The 15,406-nt window shown below is 34.2% G+C and overlaps 1 protein-coding gene and 1 pseudogene across 1 annotated transcript; one reads left to right on the plus strand and one right to left on the minus strand.

The window, feature by feature from the left end:
* Positions 1–480: 480 nt before the first annotated feature.
* LOC111400729 lies at positions 481–11,504 on the minus strand (annotated as a pseudogene).
* On the plus strand, positions 11,388–14,811 carry LOC111402468 (syntaxin-51-like). Its single transcript, XM_023030798.1, has 6 exons — positions 11,388–11,603; positions 12,340–12,560; positions 13,179–13,384; positions 13,474–13,574; positions 13,708–13,752; positions 14,444–14,811. The coding sequence occupies exons 2-6, from the start codon at positions 12,343–12,345 to the stop codon at positions 14,573–14,575; spliced, it is 702 nt and encodes a 233-aa protein (XP_022886566.1). The 5' UTR covers positions 11,388–11,603; positions 12,340–12,342; the 3' UTR covers positions 14,576–14,811.
* The last annotated feature ends 595 nt before the right edge of the window (positions 14,812–15,406 follow it).

Consider the following 15,406-nt stretch of genomic DNA (forward strand, 5'->3'; position numbering starts at 1 on the left):
ACTGAGAACCAATGATTTGTTAATACATGTTCTCAAGTGATTTGTGCCAATGTGAGAGATATGAAGTTTATTTCCATTACCAACAGTAAGACTCTCCTTACCACCATACTCATGTGCTTCAAACAAGTTCCCTTTCTCACTAGTTACGTGATTTCTTGCTCCTGTGTCTGCAAACCATGCTGGATTTGAAACAGTTCTTGATGAGGCCACAAGTGTAGCTAGTTCTGAGAAGTTGTGTTGATAGTACTGATTAGGTTTGGTACCTATGTATCTCTCATCATAACGGTTGAAGCACTTCTTAGTTGAGTGATTACTCATCCCACAGATTTGACATGGTCCTTTACTTCCAATTGGCCTGCCTCCTCTGCCCCTGCTTCTTCTTCCTCTGTTATTAGAGCTTCTTCCACCATAGTTAAATCTTCATCCTCTGTTTGTGTTGGATTTTTGCATAAAATTTGCTGAGGCTTGACTTAAGTTAAATGAGGTTAGGCTGCTTTACACAACATTTAGATGTTCAATCCTGCTTTCATAGTTCATTAGTTTGGATTGCAATTCATGCCAAGAGATGGACTCCCTACTGTTGATTTAAACGATAATAGGGGTGTATTCTTCATCCAATTCGGGCAGCACTTGGGTAACAAGGTCAGCATGAGGAATGCTATTTCAAGGTTGTCTGCTAGCTGCTTAATTGTGTTGAGCTATTTATCAATACTCATTGAACCTTTCCTTGTCCTTTTAAGTTCACTGATAAGGAAGATTATCCTTGATTTATTCATAACTCCAAAACTTTCTTGGACTGCATTCCAAAGATTGCAGGAGCTTGAAGATCCCATCACTCTCATTGCTATATCAGGTGTCATAGATGAATACAGCCAACCCATCAGTAGTTGATCAGTAGACATCCATTTTATATATTCAGAATTTGGAGTCATCTCCACGGTGACACCGGCAACACCAGTGGTTTGAGTTGCCAAAACCTCTACTGGACAAGCTTTTGTCCCTGTAATGAAACCTTCAAGATTGTGACCTCTAATGATTGGCATGACCATGTTCTTCCAAAGTAAAAAGTTGTTCCTATCAAGTTTAACTGGTGGAACTTGGGTGAGGCTTATCCCAAGTGATGGCAGCTGATTTCCTCCCAGTACTGAAGACACCAGTGTGGTTGAAGTTGGCTGAGCCGATTGAGCATTGTCATTGGATCTGGTGTTAGCCATTAATGGCTTTGATACCAAGATAAAATTAATAAGAAAACTGAAGATGCAGTAATTGAAATGAAAATCAGAGAATTGTTATTTTCTTGAATTCGGTATATTATCAATATACAAAGATCAGTGTATATATACAAGTTCTTGGAGTAGTGAACAAGCAAAGAAAATGTTAACCACGTGATGTAACCATAAGAATCAAAACAGTTATAACAACTCATTGGTGGCCCCAAGGATGCACGTTAGCAGCTAATGGTCTGTCAAGTGCAAATATATTTCAACAATATTGAATAGAAAATAACATTAAATATTTCACTATTCTTTATGTTAAATTTGCTCAATTATATTATATGAGACATTAGTTTATTACAGCAGCAGGGCAGGTGTCCTAGAGAAAAGAGTGACTGCATAACTCTGTGATCCCTAGTTTCAATCTTGAGAGAAGCACGTTTAAGTTTATTTTGGATGATTGATCGAGTTTAAACAAAAATGACATGTTTCAAACATTAAAAACCAGAGGTTCAAGCAGTGCTTGACCGGGTCATTTGCAGAATGGTTCATTAAGCAACTCAAACCAGTTACATTAGCGGTTTACCCGATTCTAGAACATGGCCGCACAGGACAATTCAGTCCAGTTTTGATAACTATGACTAACAAATGTTTTTAACAACTCTTCTAAGTTCTAAAATACAAGCAGTCCACACTTTTACATATTCACATGTTACAAGCCCCAAGTATCAACCGATAAAATAATATTTTACGAGTGAATTTTCATATGAACATCTCAGGAGTCATGGTAGCCTGTAAATTAAGACCTACACAAATTAATATTGATGTTGGTATTGCTGCTATTGATCTCTAACTATGTAGCTATTGATCTCTAACTATGTAGTAAGAACAGCTTTAGCAACTTAAATAGAATAGAATCATATGCACATACCTGTGGAGCTGTCTCAAATACACAAAACTTCCTTTCAAGATTATCGTCCAGTTCAAGAATTGCAGCTACATGTCCACATCTGCAACATATATCCAAAACCTATAACAAGTGGGATTCGGGAGAAATGAAAGAAAGAAATAAAGTTCGTTTCAGTATTTACCTGTAACAGTAATTTGATGCTGACCAGACAATAACTATCTGGCTGTTAAACATCCACTTATAACCTTCCATTACCAACTGATGGGCTCGACATACGTAGTCGATATTATTTGAATGGTTAAAGGAAGTCACAACACTACCACCGAATAAGAAACCAGTCCCACGAGGACTCAAACCTCATCCATCAACAATATCTTCTGGATCTGACCATAGGAGATCACACATGGCACCATTATGAGGCACTTCTTGCTTCTGGTCAATTGTTCGAATCTACCATATAGATGAAATTACTTTCCTTTCAAACAAGAAATATAGCAAAGGATAACAAACAAGATTTTTAACTTCTTTTTCTTCCTTAATCAAGATGATAAGTTCTACCACTCCAAACATGCCCAAGAGGTTCAGGATAGTTCTCAAAGCTTATCTAATGCTGAAATTGTTGAATATTTGTTTAAAATCAATGGAATGATAATGAGCTAATTGGTTAGCTTAATTGTGGAATTAGTAGAATCAAAAGAAATTGAAATTGAAAATTTTGGTTTATTGCATATGCATACGCACATGCTTAATTTTGTGCATACACGATATGTGTTTTGGCTAAAACAGAATCAAATTTGCTTCTACTATGCGTACGCAAGGTTTATACCATGCATACGCATAGTGTTAAAAAATAGCCGTTGGCTGATTTTTCAATTTGAAACTTGGGGGCCGTTTTGAATTAAAAGTTGCCGCTTTTCATCTTGTTTTGGCACCATTTCACGATGTATTGATTGAGGCCTATAAATAGGTGATGAATGATCAATCAATAAAAACACATTAGAAACATTAAAAAATATCTTGAGATCTACGTATCATTCCACATTGAATCAAACTATTGATTTACATTCATATTCGATATCTTCCTTTGTGTTCTTAAAGTTTCGGAGGATTGCACTTGTACTTTAGTGTTTGATGAGTGATTTACACTCATTATATTATGCCATTAATTTCATGATTTTGCTATCTTGAAGAGTATTTTAGAGGTGCTAACAAGTAATTCTGATGTTATGATGTAGATTGATGAAATTGAAGGAATTAAGCAAAACTTGGCAAAATTTGAGAGAATGGGCCAAATTGTAAAAGATCCAAAGTTCGAGGACTAAAATGTAAATAATCTAAACTTGTATCGAACCTTGCCATCAAGATCCGAGAGTGTTAGGAGTCAATTGGATGAGGAAAGATGTCAAAGGGATCAAATTTAGGCAAAATGTGATCACAAATCAATTTCTAATCGAAAAGTTATGCTCTAGAATTTCAAGTCTCATATTTAGACCTATTTCTGACATAGTAAATGATCTAATTTGAAAATTATATTTGAAGAAAAGTTATAGCCCTTTGAGTTACCTTTCCAGCGCATCTTGAATCACTTCAATCGAACATCGGACGAAAAAGTTATGGCAAAAATACTGAATGAGGCAAAAACTACATTTTCCACCCGAAGTGGGTGCCATGGCGCCCAAGATGCTGAAAATTAACAGTGAACGTGGCGCCACGGTGCCCATCTTGGGCACCAAGGTGCTGCCTGTGCGGAAAAATAAAATTTTATATTTTTGGAATCTTTTCTTGGCCCAACTCAACCCTAATTCGTCCAATAATTTCAAGATACTAAAAATAGGGGGGGCAAGATTGAAGAATTCAACCACACAATTTGAAAGAGGTAAAAATTGAAGATATCAAAATGAAGGAGGAATAACATCAAGGAAGAAGATTGAAGATCTACCCAAAAGAGTAGTTTTTTCTATCCTTTTCCTTATATTGTTTATTATAATTTGTATGATTTTCATTTATTACACCATGAATTAAACAATTTATCTAGGGTTTTGATGTAGCCGAATCAAGATTATGGTTTGATGATTTTATAATTATTTCCTTGATTTTCCCGCATATATTTAATTGTATCATAATTTTAATGCTTTTAATTGCTTGATCAACAATTGGATGATTTGATGTTAGTCAATTTCGACGCTCGAGAGAGTGGAAATTTAGGTGTGATCATAAGAGTGATACAACATAGAATTTATAGGTTTCTAGAGAAAGTATAAATCTATGAAGCTTACTCCATAAAAGAATCGGACCTTTATTAAATTCTTAATTTTCAATTTTGAACAGAGATGTTAGAATTGGGATATAGGGTTAATTTCTAATCGGTGCTCGAGAGAGGGGGTTAGAAATACATTAGGATTCTTGCTTTTAAATATGAAAAAATTAATTGGAATAATTTGAATTCGTTGAATCATAATTGAAAGTTAGGTGAAATCAATCCCTAGGCCTTCTCATTTGATAAATTTGCATTCTCCAATTTTGTCCAATCCAATTCACGTTACATTAGTTTAATTCATTCACTCATAAAACAATAAATCCATTCAATTATACATTTGTCTAAATAAAGTAGAAATTGCACAATTATAGTACTTAGTGAAATTTAAATTACAATCCCTGTGGGTTCGACACTTCTTACTTCAATACTATATTACAAAACTTGACACCGTACACTTGCGATATAAAATCACGTTGCATAAAATGCGTACCAGTGTTAAATCCTTTACAAGGCTTGATATAATCCTACAAACCGTTTGCCAAAATTCTTAAGCATCTCATTCAATCCCAAGAGGGGGTAAATATAGTTTGAGGACAGGGACTACGTGTTTGAGCCTTCATATTTGTTATGTTCTTCATCTTCTTGATCACATTTCTGATTGTTTGTTTCTTCTCCATTTTCCCCAATTGATGTAAATTTTCCAACAATCTCAAACTATAATTGGCTTTATAGAACGATATTACTTTGGCAAGATCAAGTTGATGAAATCCAGTTCTTGGTTGGATATTTGATGGGCGAACTTCATGTGAAGGCTAGTACAAATTGAAGTTTCTGTTGACGGAATTGAAGATCTCTTACATTCTAATTCCGAATTTGGTGATACTACCGAAATCAATGTTTCTTTAACGAAAGAAATTTGGAAAGGTTGAAAAGAAATGATTTCATTGAAGAAGAAAAAATGATAGAATCAGACATCATGCATTCAATTTCGGTAATATTCATTTATCTTCTAAAATTCCAATTTGGTAAGTCGATATAATGATCTTCTCACATGCAATTTAGATGTTTTGTTAAAATATATGCACATTATTAATGATGATACCCCCATGAATTTAATTTCGGTTGTGCATAATTTGTTGCATGTGTTTGTGAAAGTCGAAATATGGAAATTATGATGTTGCATGCAAATTAAACTTGCATATTCATTTGTAAGGTATGTTTATTTGATGATTTTGAATATGAATTTTCATGATCATCTAGAACTTTTTATTAAATGAATAATATAAATATTGTGTCCACAATTATGAATTGTGTTCGTAGAAAACCCGCAAGCGTACGGGATCGTTGACAAGTAATAATAAGTGAGTTAAGAGTTTATCGTCCCATGAGGAATAAGGTTTAATGTCTAGTTCGATAGTTTCTATCAAATTCGATAGTATCGTAACACAAAAGAGATTTTAATATTTTTCTATACTAATCCTAATCTAAGAAAGCGACTAAAATGTAGTAAACCGATATGTGTAGTAAACTGATATGTGAATGAGTGTATCGGAATCTCGAACCCCCCTATCGCCATTTATTTCAATTCTTAAATCGTAATCTAGATAATTTCATGCATTAAGATAATCGATAATCCACTTTGATTCAATATTCTTTTCCAAGATATATTAAACCTATGTTTAACACGACCCGATCCTATTCCTAGTCCGAATTCATATGAAAAACATGTATTGATTCACAGGATTTATCACACGTGATTGCACATGCCATAGAGATTATTCCTAATACCTATTGCCCATATGTTGATTTTACCATATTCTAGAATTAAAAAAGTTACCATGTCCTTTATCTTTTAATCATAGAAAAATATTTATGAAAGGAGAAAAGGTAGAGAAGTCCTTTTGTGGATAAATTGGGTGAAAGCCAGTCACGAAGTTTGCTAAACCAATGTGGATATTTAAGAATATTCATAAGTTGAAGATCACTGTAATATTTCAACGATGAAATCTAAATACCAAAGTATGAAATCCACAATAAAAGTAATTGATTAGTATAATAATTTGATGGAAATTAAAGCTTTAAATAAAGTTAGTAAGAAGCATGTGACTTCATAAAAGATTCCTTGGTGGTAACAATATGTATCTATCAAATGAATCGATTGTTGGCTAGCTATATTTGATAAGATACTAAATCACATGGAAAGTCTAGATATATGACGTGACTTCACAATGAAATTATCAAAGGTGAAATAATTTTCGTAGAGAATTTAGCCAATCTTTTAACTAGACTATTAAAAGGAAATTTAGTGGTATCTAGTTTGAATAGGATGAGGTTGAAACTCCTAAACTAAAAGGTCCACCAATGATGGCAACCCTACCTGTCATTACTCAAAAGGTAATCTACGGGTTCAAAGGGTAAAAACAAGTCATTCGATATATGGATAGTTGCAGTATTATTTTAATCCGTGATAACCCTATCCTAATTAAAATAATGCTGGTTGTTACTGAAGTGAGGGCGGAGTATTAAAACTCTTAATGAAGTTCAGTGCTAAAACACAAGTACCTCTAAAAGTAACAAAAGTGCTGGAAGAACTTCACCTAAACAAATTTCAAGGTGGTGCCGCCTCAATTGAGAGTTGGAGTTTCTCTCTTAAAAGTTTGTCGAATAGGATGAGCGCAAGGCCATAATAGCGACGCGAGTTGAGGAATTTAAGAACATGTGATACTTATGTGTGTGTTCTTACCGTATAGTCACAAGGAATAATTGGTTCAAAGCTTTCATGCTACCTCTAATTCCGACTTTACTTTGTTTGAATTACATTATGGTTAAATTCAAATCGAAAAATATCTAATCCTTATGCATAAGTATCGTCATTTTGAATATGTGATCGTATTGATTTTGAACAAGTAATGGATTGTTGAATATTTGTTCAAAATCAATGGAATAATAATGGGCTAATTGGTGAGCTCAATTGTGGAATTAGTAGAATTAAAAGAAATTGAAAAATGAAAATTTTGGTTTTTAGCCTATGTGTACGCACATGCTTAAATTTGTGTGTACACGATATGTGTTTTGGCTAAAACAGAATCAAATTTGCTTCTACTATGCGTACGCAAGGTTTATACCATGTGTACGCATAGTGTTAAAAATAGCCGTTGACTGATTTTTCAATTTGAAACTTGGGGCCGTTTTGGATTAAAAGTTGCCATTTTTCATCTTGTTTTGGTACCATTTCGTGATGTATTGATTGAGGCCTATAAATAGGTGATGAATGATCGATCAATAAAAACACATTAGAAACATTAAAAAACATCTTGAGATCCACGTATCATTTCACATTAAATCAAACTATTGATTTGTATTCATATTCGATATCTTCCTTTGTGTTTTTAAAGTTTCGGAGGATTGCACTTATGCTTTAGTGTTAAATCCTTTACAAAGCTTGTTATAATCCTACAAACTGTTTGCCAAAACCCTTAAGCATTTCGTTCAATCTCGAGAGGGGGCAAATATAGTTTGAGGACAGGGACTACGTGTTTGAGCCTTCATATTCTTTATGTTCTTCATCTTTTTGATTACATTTCTGATTGTTTGTTTCTTTTTCATTTTTCCCAGTTGATGTAAATTTTCCAACAGAAATTGTAGGTGACAGACCGCCATGAACACAAAATACCTTGTTTTCTATTAGCGCTGATGGGCTGCAAAAGATTGTCAGCAAGACACAAATGTTATGAAAGCTATAAGTTTCAAGCAGGCCACTCCATCGACATGCAATGCAAGTAAAATGTGCAACTGCGGTCATATACATAGTGGAAAAAGAAAGCATATACAGAACATCAGCATAAAAAGTATAGAGCTTGTGAAGGAAAAATCCCAGCCAAATATTTATAAAAGCAACTAGAAAGTTTGGCTTTATGTATGACTGCAAGTTATAAATTTCCTACAGTCTAGCTACATGAAAATTTATTCACCCTTCCAAGTTTGCACATACATCTAGAAAAGGCAAACCTTAAGTAGTCGAAAATGTTTGTGCAATATCTCCACACATTCACGGAACCATACTTGCGTAAACACTCATCGTAAAATCCATACACCTGGAAGCAGAGGAAACCAATGAATTCTCATGGAACATAACAGCTCAAAGCTGATAAATAACATAGACTCAACCTGTGTGATCTGTCGGCTCTCACAGTTCCCTCAGACGAGAGTAATTCGATCAGGGTATCTCACCTGAAAATTCACTCTCTCTAGGCTAATTTGAACAATATACAATTTAGAAATTTAAGGAAAACTAATATATTAGAAACTGGGATGTGGTTGCAATTGAGCAGTGCATTGACCGCAGCCAATGGGCATCCCCAAAAGGCTGGACCATCTATATCATTGTAAAAAATACCGGGCTAGATCATCTACGCCCCGTTGAATTATTTTTATTATTGATTGATCTTATAAGCCTTGTTGAATTACCTAAATGATATATCATTTAGGTAATTAGATGATTATTATGTTTTCGGGAGATTCATGATTAAGTTTAGAACTTGAAATTCCAACATACAGACAATAGATGTTGTCATGTGCAATCATGTGGATAATCGTGAGATCTAATGCATTATTTTGCATATGATTTCAGAATAGGAATACAATGAGATCATGCTTATAATATGTTTAACTTACCTCGGAATATATAGTCCAATAAAATTGGATTATCAATCTTGCCAAAACTACACAAATCACACTAGGCTTGTTTAGTATAGATTTTAAGTCAATTAAAATCAATTTTTTGACCGTTATTTCACTATTTCAGACGTCATTTTTGAATTCTTCTCTTATATGTAGGACATGCTTTATCTTTAACGGTTAAAAATTTAATTATAAAAATCCCTACCAAACAAGTACAATTACATAGGTCAAAATTTGAGAATATTATAATAGTCGGTGAATTCGAAATTTCAACACATATATCTCATATTTAATTGATACTTTAGATAATTAGCAAGATAATTTAGATACAAGCAAATAAATATCTTATGTGTTATGTTACATTTGAATCTGATAACGGGTTAATGTTATTCAATTTAAGATTTATTCTTCGTGGGAAGAGGCTTTTCTCAATGCTTTATTACTTGTCAACAATTCAATACGCTCGCAAGTATTCACTGAACACTGTAGTTTTGAATTTTTAGCACTGAAAGTGTTGTTCCAAATCCTAAACTTATTTAAACATTTGAATCAAGGGTCTCGCATGATGGGAACTATCAATGTAGATGTCAAGATCTAAATAGCTTTCACTTAAACATGAAGGCAAATTTATCAAATCACTTGACATCTAAAGTTAAATTATGCGAAATATATGTGCAATTTTAGTGTTCACATTTATATTTTTCTCGCACCTAGAGAACAATAATCCAAAAATTTAAATAGGATGACAGTCCAAAACCTTACACTTGAAATTTTGGGATTTAAAAAAAAAAAAAATACTATGTGTACACAATGTATTACACCCCTCTCACATGCAAGGAGTCCATGAGTCCATGTGATCATCCATGTGAGAGGTGTGTAATGCTATGTATACACCATTGTGTACACATAACATTTTCCAAAAGATAAAAAGCATTCCTTCAATTGCAAAATACCGCCTACTAACCATCTCTCTCCCCAAGCCCAAGCCACCTCACCCCAATCTCTCTTCTACGATCTCCGCCCCCCATTCGGCACCAAATAATCCATTACCCAAACCCGATGCAGTTCACCATCCAAACTCCATGTCGTCGCATTGGCAACCGCATGGTTGCAATCCATCTTACCCATTTCTGTCATCACATTCTTCACTCCAATTCGACACCAACGCAATCCACCGCCCAAAATGGATAGTAGTTCACCGCCCAAACCCCATGCCAGCCGCTAATCACTACAAACCACCAACATGCACCCAACACCCCAGATTTACACAATTTTTTAATTATTATTCAGAGTTTTATTTCACCAAAATGGATGCTATGAGCCGTGGTTGTGGCGGTTGATGGTATGAAATTGTTAGTGGTGATGGTTATATTTGTGGTGATTTAGGGTGGATGGTGGTGCATATGGAGAAATTGTCACAAAACGACCGACTCAAAAAAAAAAAAAGTTGGTTCAATTTGTAGGATAAATATGTTCTCGTGTCGAATTAGACTTGAACCCAACTCAAAAACTTAGCAAGGTGGTTGAGTTGGATCTCGAGTTGATTTGATCCGACCCGCCTACCATGAACCATTGATGGAGCCTAGTCGGTGATTAATTTTTGGAGACAACCATGTTTTGCACTTCTAAAACCAAGAAAATCTAAATTGTACTTGACCTTTTTCCTTTTAGGGGGGAATTTGTTGTAGGTCCTCAATAGCATGTTCCGACTCATTCTTCAACAGGCACACGATCAGAAACCTAACTCCTCCCATTGCCTAGGAGCTTATGATTTTATATTCTATTTCACTCCCCTGATCGAAGTTCTTTTCAATCATTAATCTTTCAAAACGAGCAAGTTGGTTCCTAATATAAAATCATTGGTCAATCTCCAACAGACTCACATAATTTACAGAATGTACTTTAATCAATTAAATATGAGATGATCACTTGATGATTTAACATAGATTTAGACAATTTCCATTATAGGAGAGTAGGACTAAGCGTGTAATAATAATGGAAAGTCAGGTTAACTTGCAAAACTTTAAAGTGAGGGACCAAATTGCACCAAAATAACAGATTGAGTGCCATTACCGCAAGTTTTCAATTTTCACTACTTTTTATTTTGCTAACAAGCTGTCCAACATTTGGGTATATTTAATTACATTTATTTTTCATGAAAAATATCAGTTTTTCACCCAAATTTCTATTTGAAGTGTTTGATTGCTATTTTTTTCCATGAAAAACATTTTTCAACTATTAAAAATATACCTAATTTTTCTTATTTTTAAGAAAAACATTTTCCTAGTTGATTTTTATTTTTCACACAAAAATGAGAAACATTTTCTTTTCTAAGTCACATGTCAATCAAAGACTCTTAATTATAATCATTTGCTGTGGTGAAGACGACGATTACGTCGGACAAAATTTGCCGGTAATCGGTGGCGCCGCCTGTCACTCCCATTTCAAATCGTTCTTAATTATTGTAAATTCACCAATTATTCGTCCCATCATTAACTACGATTCCACAATTTAGATCGCCGCTCCCGATTCCAATCAAAAGGTAAACTCTTCCGCCTTTTTAATCTTCATTACCAGCGCAACTTTTTCAATTTTATGTAATATAATTCGATAATTGATTTGACGGAGTTTGCTCTTTTTTAAGCCCTAATTAAATTGCGGCGTTTGAATACCTGATCGCTTGTATTTCCGCCGCGTTTCTTGTGATGCTAACTCAAGTTTGACCTTTTTGCATATGCTTGCTTTGTGAGTTTATGAATTACTGATTGGGCTGTGTGATTCTGTTAGAATTTCATTTACTGCATTTCCTTTTTTGATCGTTTGAAAAGTTGTTAATCTCTTGCTGCTTATTATGGCTTATATTAATTATAATTGGTGTGTGATCAATTAATGACGTGTGTTTGATTATCTTTTTTAACTGAATGAAGACCTTAATAGTACTATGAGAATAAGAATTTTTGTTTATTGCTTTGCATACAATTTATAATTGGGGAAGTCACGCGTAGAGAGAACGTGGGCATTGATTTCATCTCGTGATGCGAAATTCCTGATTTTCTTTTTTCTTTTTCTTTTTCTGAACTTTGATGCTCTCCTTTCACAGTTGTTTACCAGAATTTAAGACTTATTTCTGTATAGCTCATAGCATGAATTGGTTCCTACCTAATTCATGATAGATTATCGATTGATTATTTTTCTTTTAGTTTCCCTTCTTGATTGGGACATATTAATTACTTAGTAAAGGTGGTCATTAGTAAAAAACTATTTTGTCTTAATTACAGACAATGGCAGCTTCAGGGGATTCATGGGTAAGGGAGTACAATGAAGCAGTAAAACTTGCTGACGACATCACTAACATGATATCAGAAAGGAGTTCCTTGCCCACGACTGGTCCAGAAGCACAGAGACACTCATCTGCCATTCGTAGGAAAGTTACCATACTTGGAACGAGGTTGGATAGCCTACAGTCTCTTCTGTCAAAGCTTCCTGGAAAGCAACCTCTGTAAGTTGGCTTAATCGAACAGCCGTCTAGCTACTTTGTTATTGTGGAATAATCTAAGATGTCTGTTGTAAGTAGCTGAGTCGCCCAAGTATAATTTGTGGTTTTCACTGTACTTTGCTTCTCTCAACTCGCATGCTCTCTTAAATTTAGAGATAAAATACAGTGTATATATATCCCCTCTTCAATTTTGTTTGAGATGCTTTAATTCCAAATTTCCTGGCATGCCTATTAGAAACAAGTTAGCATCTCCGAAAATATGATTGTTTCCTTAAAAAAATAAAAATAACAAAATACACTACTATGCTCTCGTTCTTTTATTTTATATCTAACTTTCGAGTAAAGTACTTGACATAACGATTTTTATCTGCAAGTTAATAATGTATGTTATTGCATTAAAAAAAATAATAATAATAATAATGTAAAATATAAAATATAAAACTTGAAAGGAAGAAGAAAGAAACTGCAGCATGCCACTATGCCAGCATCCAACACCCTCACTTAATTGATAGAAAACAGGATGGACCTAACACTTGGTTCTATATTTTCATTAAATTTCTCATCTTTTTCTCTGGTGGTGATCTTTTTATGGTTCTTGAACCTGCTCATACTTATATGCAGGACAGAGAAAGAAATGAATCGGCGCAAGGATATGGTTGCAAATTTAAGGTCAAAAGTAAACCAGATGGCTTCCACATTGAACATGTCAAACTTTGCAATTAGGGACAGCTTACTCGGGCCAGAAATTAAGCCGGCTGATGCAATGAGCAGAACAACCGGGCTTGACAACTATGGCGTTGTTGGTCTTCAACGACAAATCATGAAAGGCTAGTGGCTATAATTTTTTTCTTAATCTTTGTTTTTTTCTTTATCTTTCTTAATATAGGATGGATTTCTGGTTTGCATCTTTGTGCAGAACAAGACGAGGGTCTTGAGAAATTGGAGGAGACAGTTATAAGCACTAAACATATAGCGTTGGCAGTCAACGAGGAGCTTGATCTGCATACAAGACTAATTGTGAGTGTACTTGTATTATTACATACCTGCTTTTGTTCTCGACTTCTGGCATGAAAACTAGTCCTCCATAATTCGCATATAGCGATGAACTATTTTCTTGAAGTTCATTTCTGTTTGATGTCATCTTGTGCAGGATAATCTGGACCAACATGTTGATGTCACAGACTCCCGACTGCAGGTGACACTTCGTCTAGTAAAATTTATTTGAATTGTAATAATACCTCCTCGGGCTAGTGAATAGTTTTCTGGCAATATCTTTTATAGCATGTGGTGATTGAAGGTGAATGTTTTCGAGCATTGTGATCCTCTTGGTAGTGACACTAATGGATAGACTCATCATCATGGCTGGGGTATGCTAGACTTCTTTATATTTCACATAACACATTAAACAAAGCTAAGCCTGAAAAGTATAATTTTACAATTATGCTTGGATAACTTTTCTTTCTACTTTTAACTTTTTAAAAAATGATATTTACTTTGAAAGTAACTCCTACATTATCAGTAGAAATTTTTTTTATTCGTAACTTACTTATTTACTTAGAAGTTAACTTTTTAAGCTTAGCCAAACATGCTCTGTCAAACAAGAGTTAAGAGTGGGTGTGGGTGTGGGTGTGGGTGTGGGTGTGGGTGTGGGAGAACCTGTTTCTAGGAGATTTCTGTGATTTAGGTGAAAGACATTGTCATGCCTATGCATTATGTATTGCTTACTTTAACTTTTCATAACATATTATTAATGTAAATCGTGTTAGCTCAGGGAATTTTAGCGACTTGATTAGTATTTATTTACTAATTTGCTCTTGATCTGAACAATTTTATTATGTGCTATTCCACTTACTTTATTTTGTCTTTTTTCCCCCTAATGAAAACAGCGAGTGCAGAAGAGGCTTGCGATATTGAATAAACGCACAAAGAGTGGATGTTCATGCTTGTGCCTGCTTTTATCTGTAATTGGAATTGTTGTTTTGGTTGCCGCTATATATCTGCTGATCAAATATTTGTAATATAGAGAAGAATGGAATTGAAACTTTCTGCTGTCCTCGTGTGTCCCGGATTAAAATTTAACATTGATGTTAGAAAAAAAGGGGAGAAAGAGAGACGGGATTGGAATGCTGTGTGTGATTTGTAAAATCGCTTGGATTTTCGTTGCCTCTGTTTGGATTCCTTGTTTTTGAGATTGATATGATTTGTTTGGATAAATTTTCATTTGAGCTTTATAAGATATCATCAAGTTAATCAACCTATTCATTAGATTAATGTGGTTCTGATGTATACATCATTTAGCAACACACAGGTATAAAAAATCTTGGGCTTGTTTGGCGAGATTTTACTTTTGCTTCTTGTAAAAAAAAGCCTCTTGAAGAAGTTTAACTTATTAGATTAACTTCCTTTAAAAGTTCTCATGCACTTTCAGAAAATTATTCATACTCAAAAGCATTTTATTAGTTTTAAAGCAATCTCTGATTTTTCAAAAGCTTGGACGAACAACCATTAGTATACCCTATCCCTTTTTAAAAAATAAAATTGACTTTTTAGGCTGAAGAACCTTTAATGTGATTATGATGTATATTTAATTTTAGCAACGGGTTTCCAAAGAACTTATTTTTCCGTTTCTTCGGACGCCACACGCTTTAGTTCTATTCATCCCATTTTTAATTAAAGAATTATCATGGGTATTAGAAACTGAAAGGTACAGGATACGATACGGATGATATTACAGAAATCAATCAAGGATCATGAAATGCAGCTTCACCGCTTACTAACAGATAAAAAGGAAATTAAACAAATAAGATGGAAAAACAAAAAGTGAAGGAGAGTAAAGAAAGCCTAAAAAA

The sequence above is a fragment of the Olea europaea genome, chromosome 10 (genome assembly GCF_002742605.1).
Source record: "Olea europaea var. sylvestris chromosome 10, O_europaea_v1, whole genome shotgun sequence".
NCBI lineage: Eukaryota > Viridiplantae > Streptophyta > Magnoliopsida > Lamiales > Oleaceae > Olea > Olea europaea.

Excerpts from the sequence above, each read along its gene's own strand:
- LOC111402468 (XM_023030798.1), top strand. The coding sequence starts at position 12,343 with ATGGCAGCTTCAGGGGATTCATGGGTAAGGGAGTACAATGAAGCAGTA. Across the intron at positions 13,385-13,473 it reads TCAACGACAAATCATGAAAG|AACAAGACGAGGGTCTTGAG; the intron begins GCTAGTGGCTAT and ends ATCTTTGTGCAG. Across the intron at positions 13,753-14,443 it reads TCACAGACTCCCGACTGCAG|CGAGTGCAGAAGAGGCTTGC; the intron begins GTGACACTTCGT and ends TAATGAAAACAG.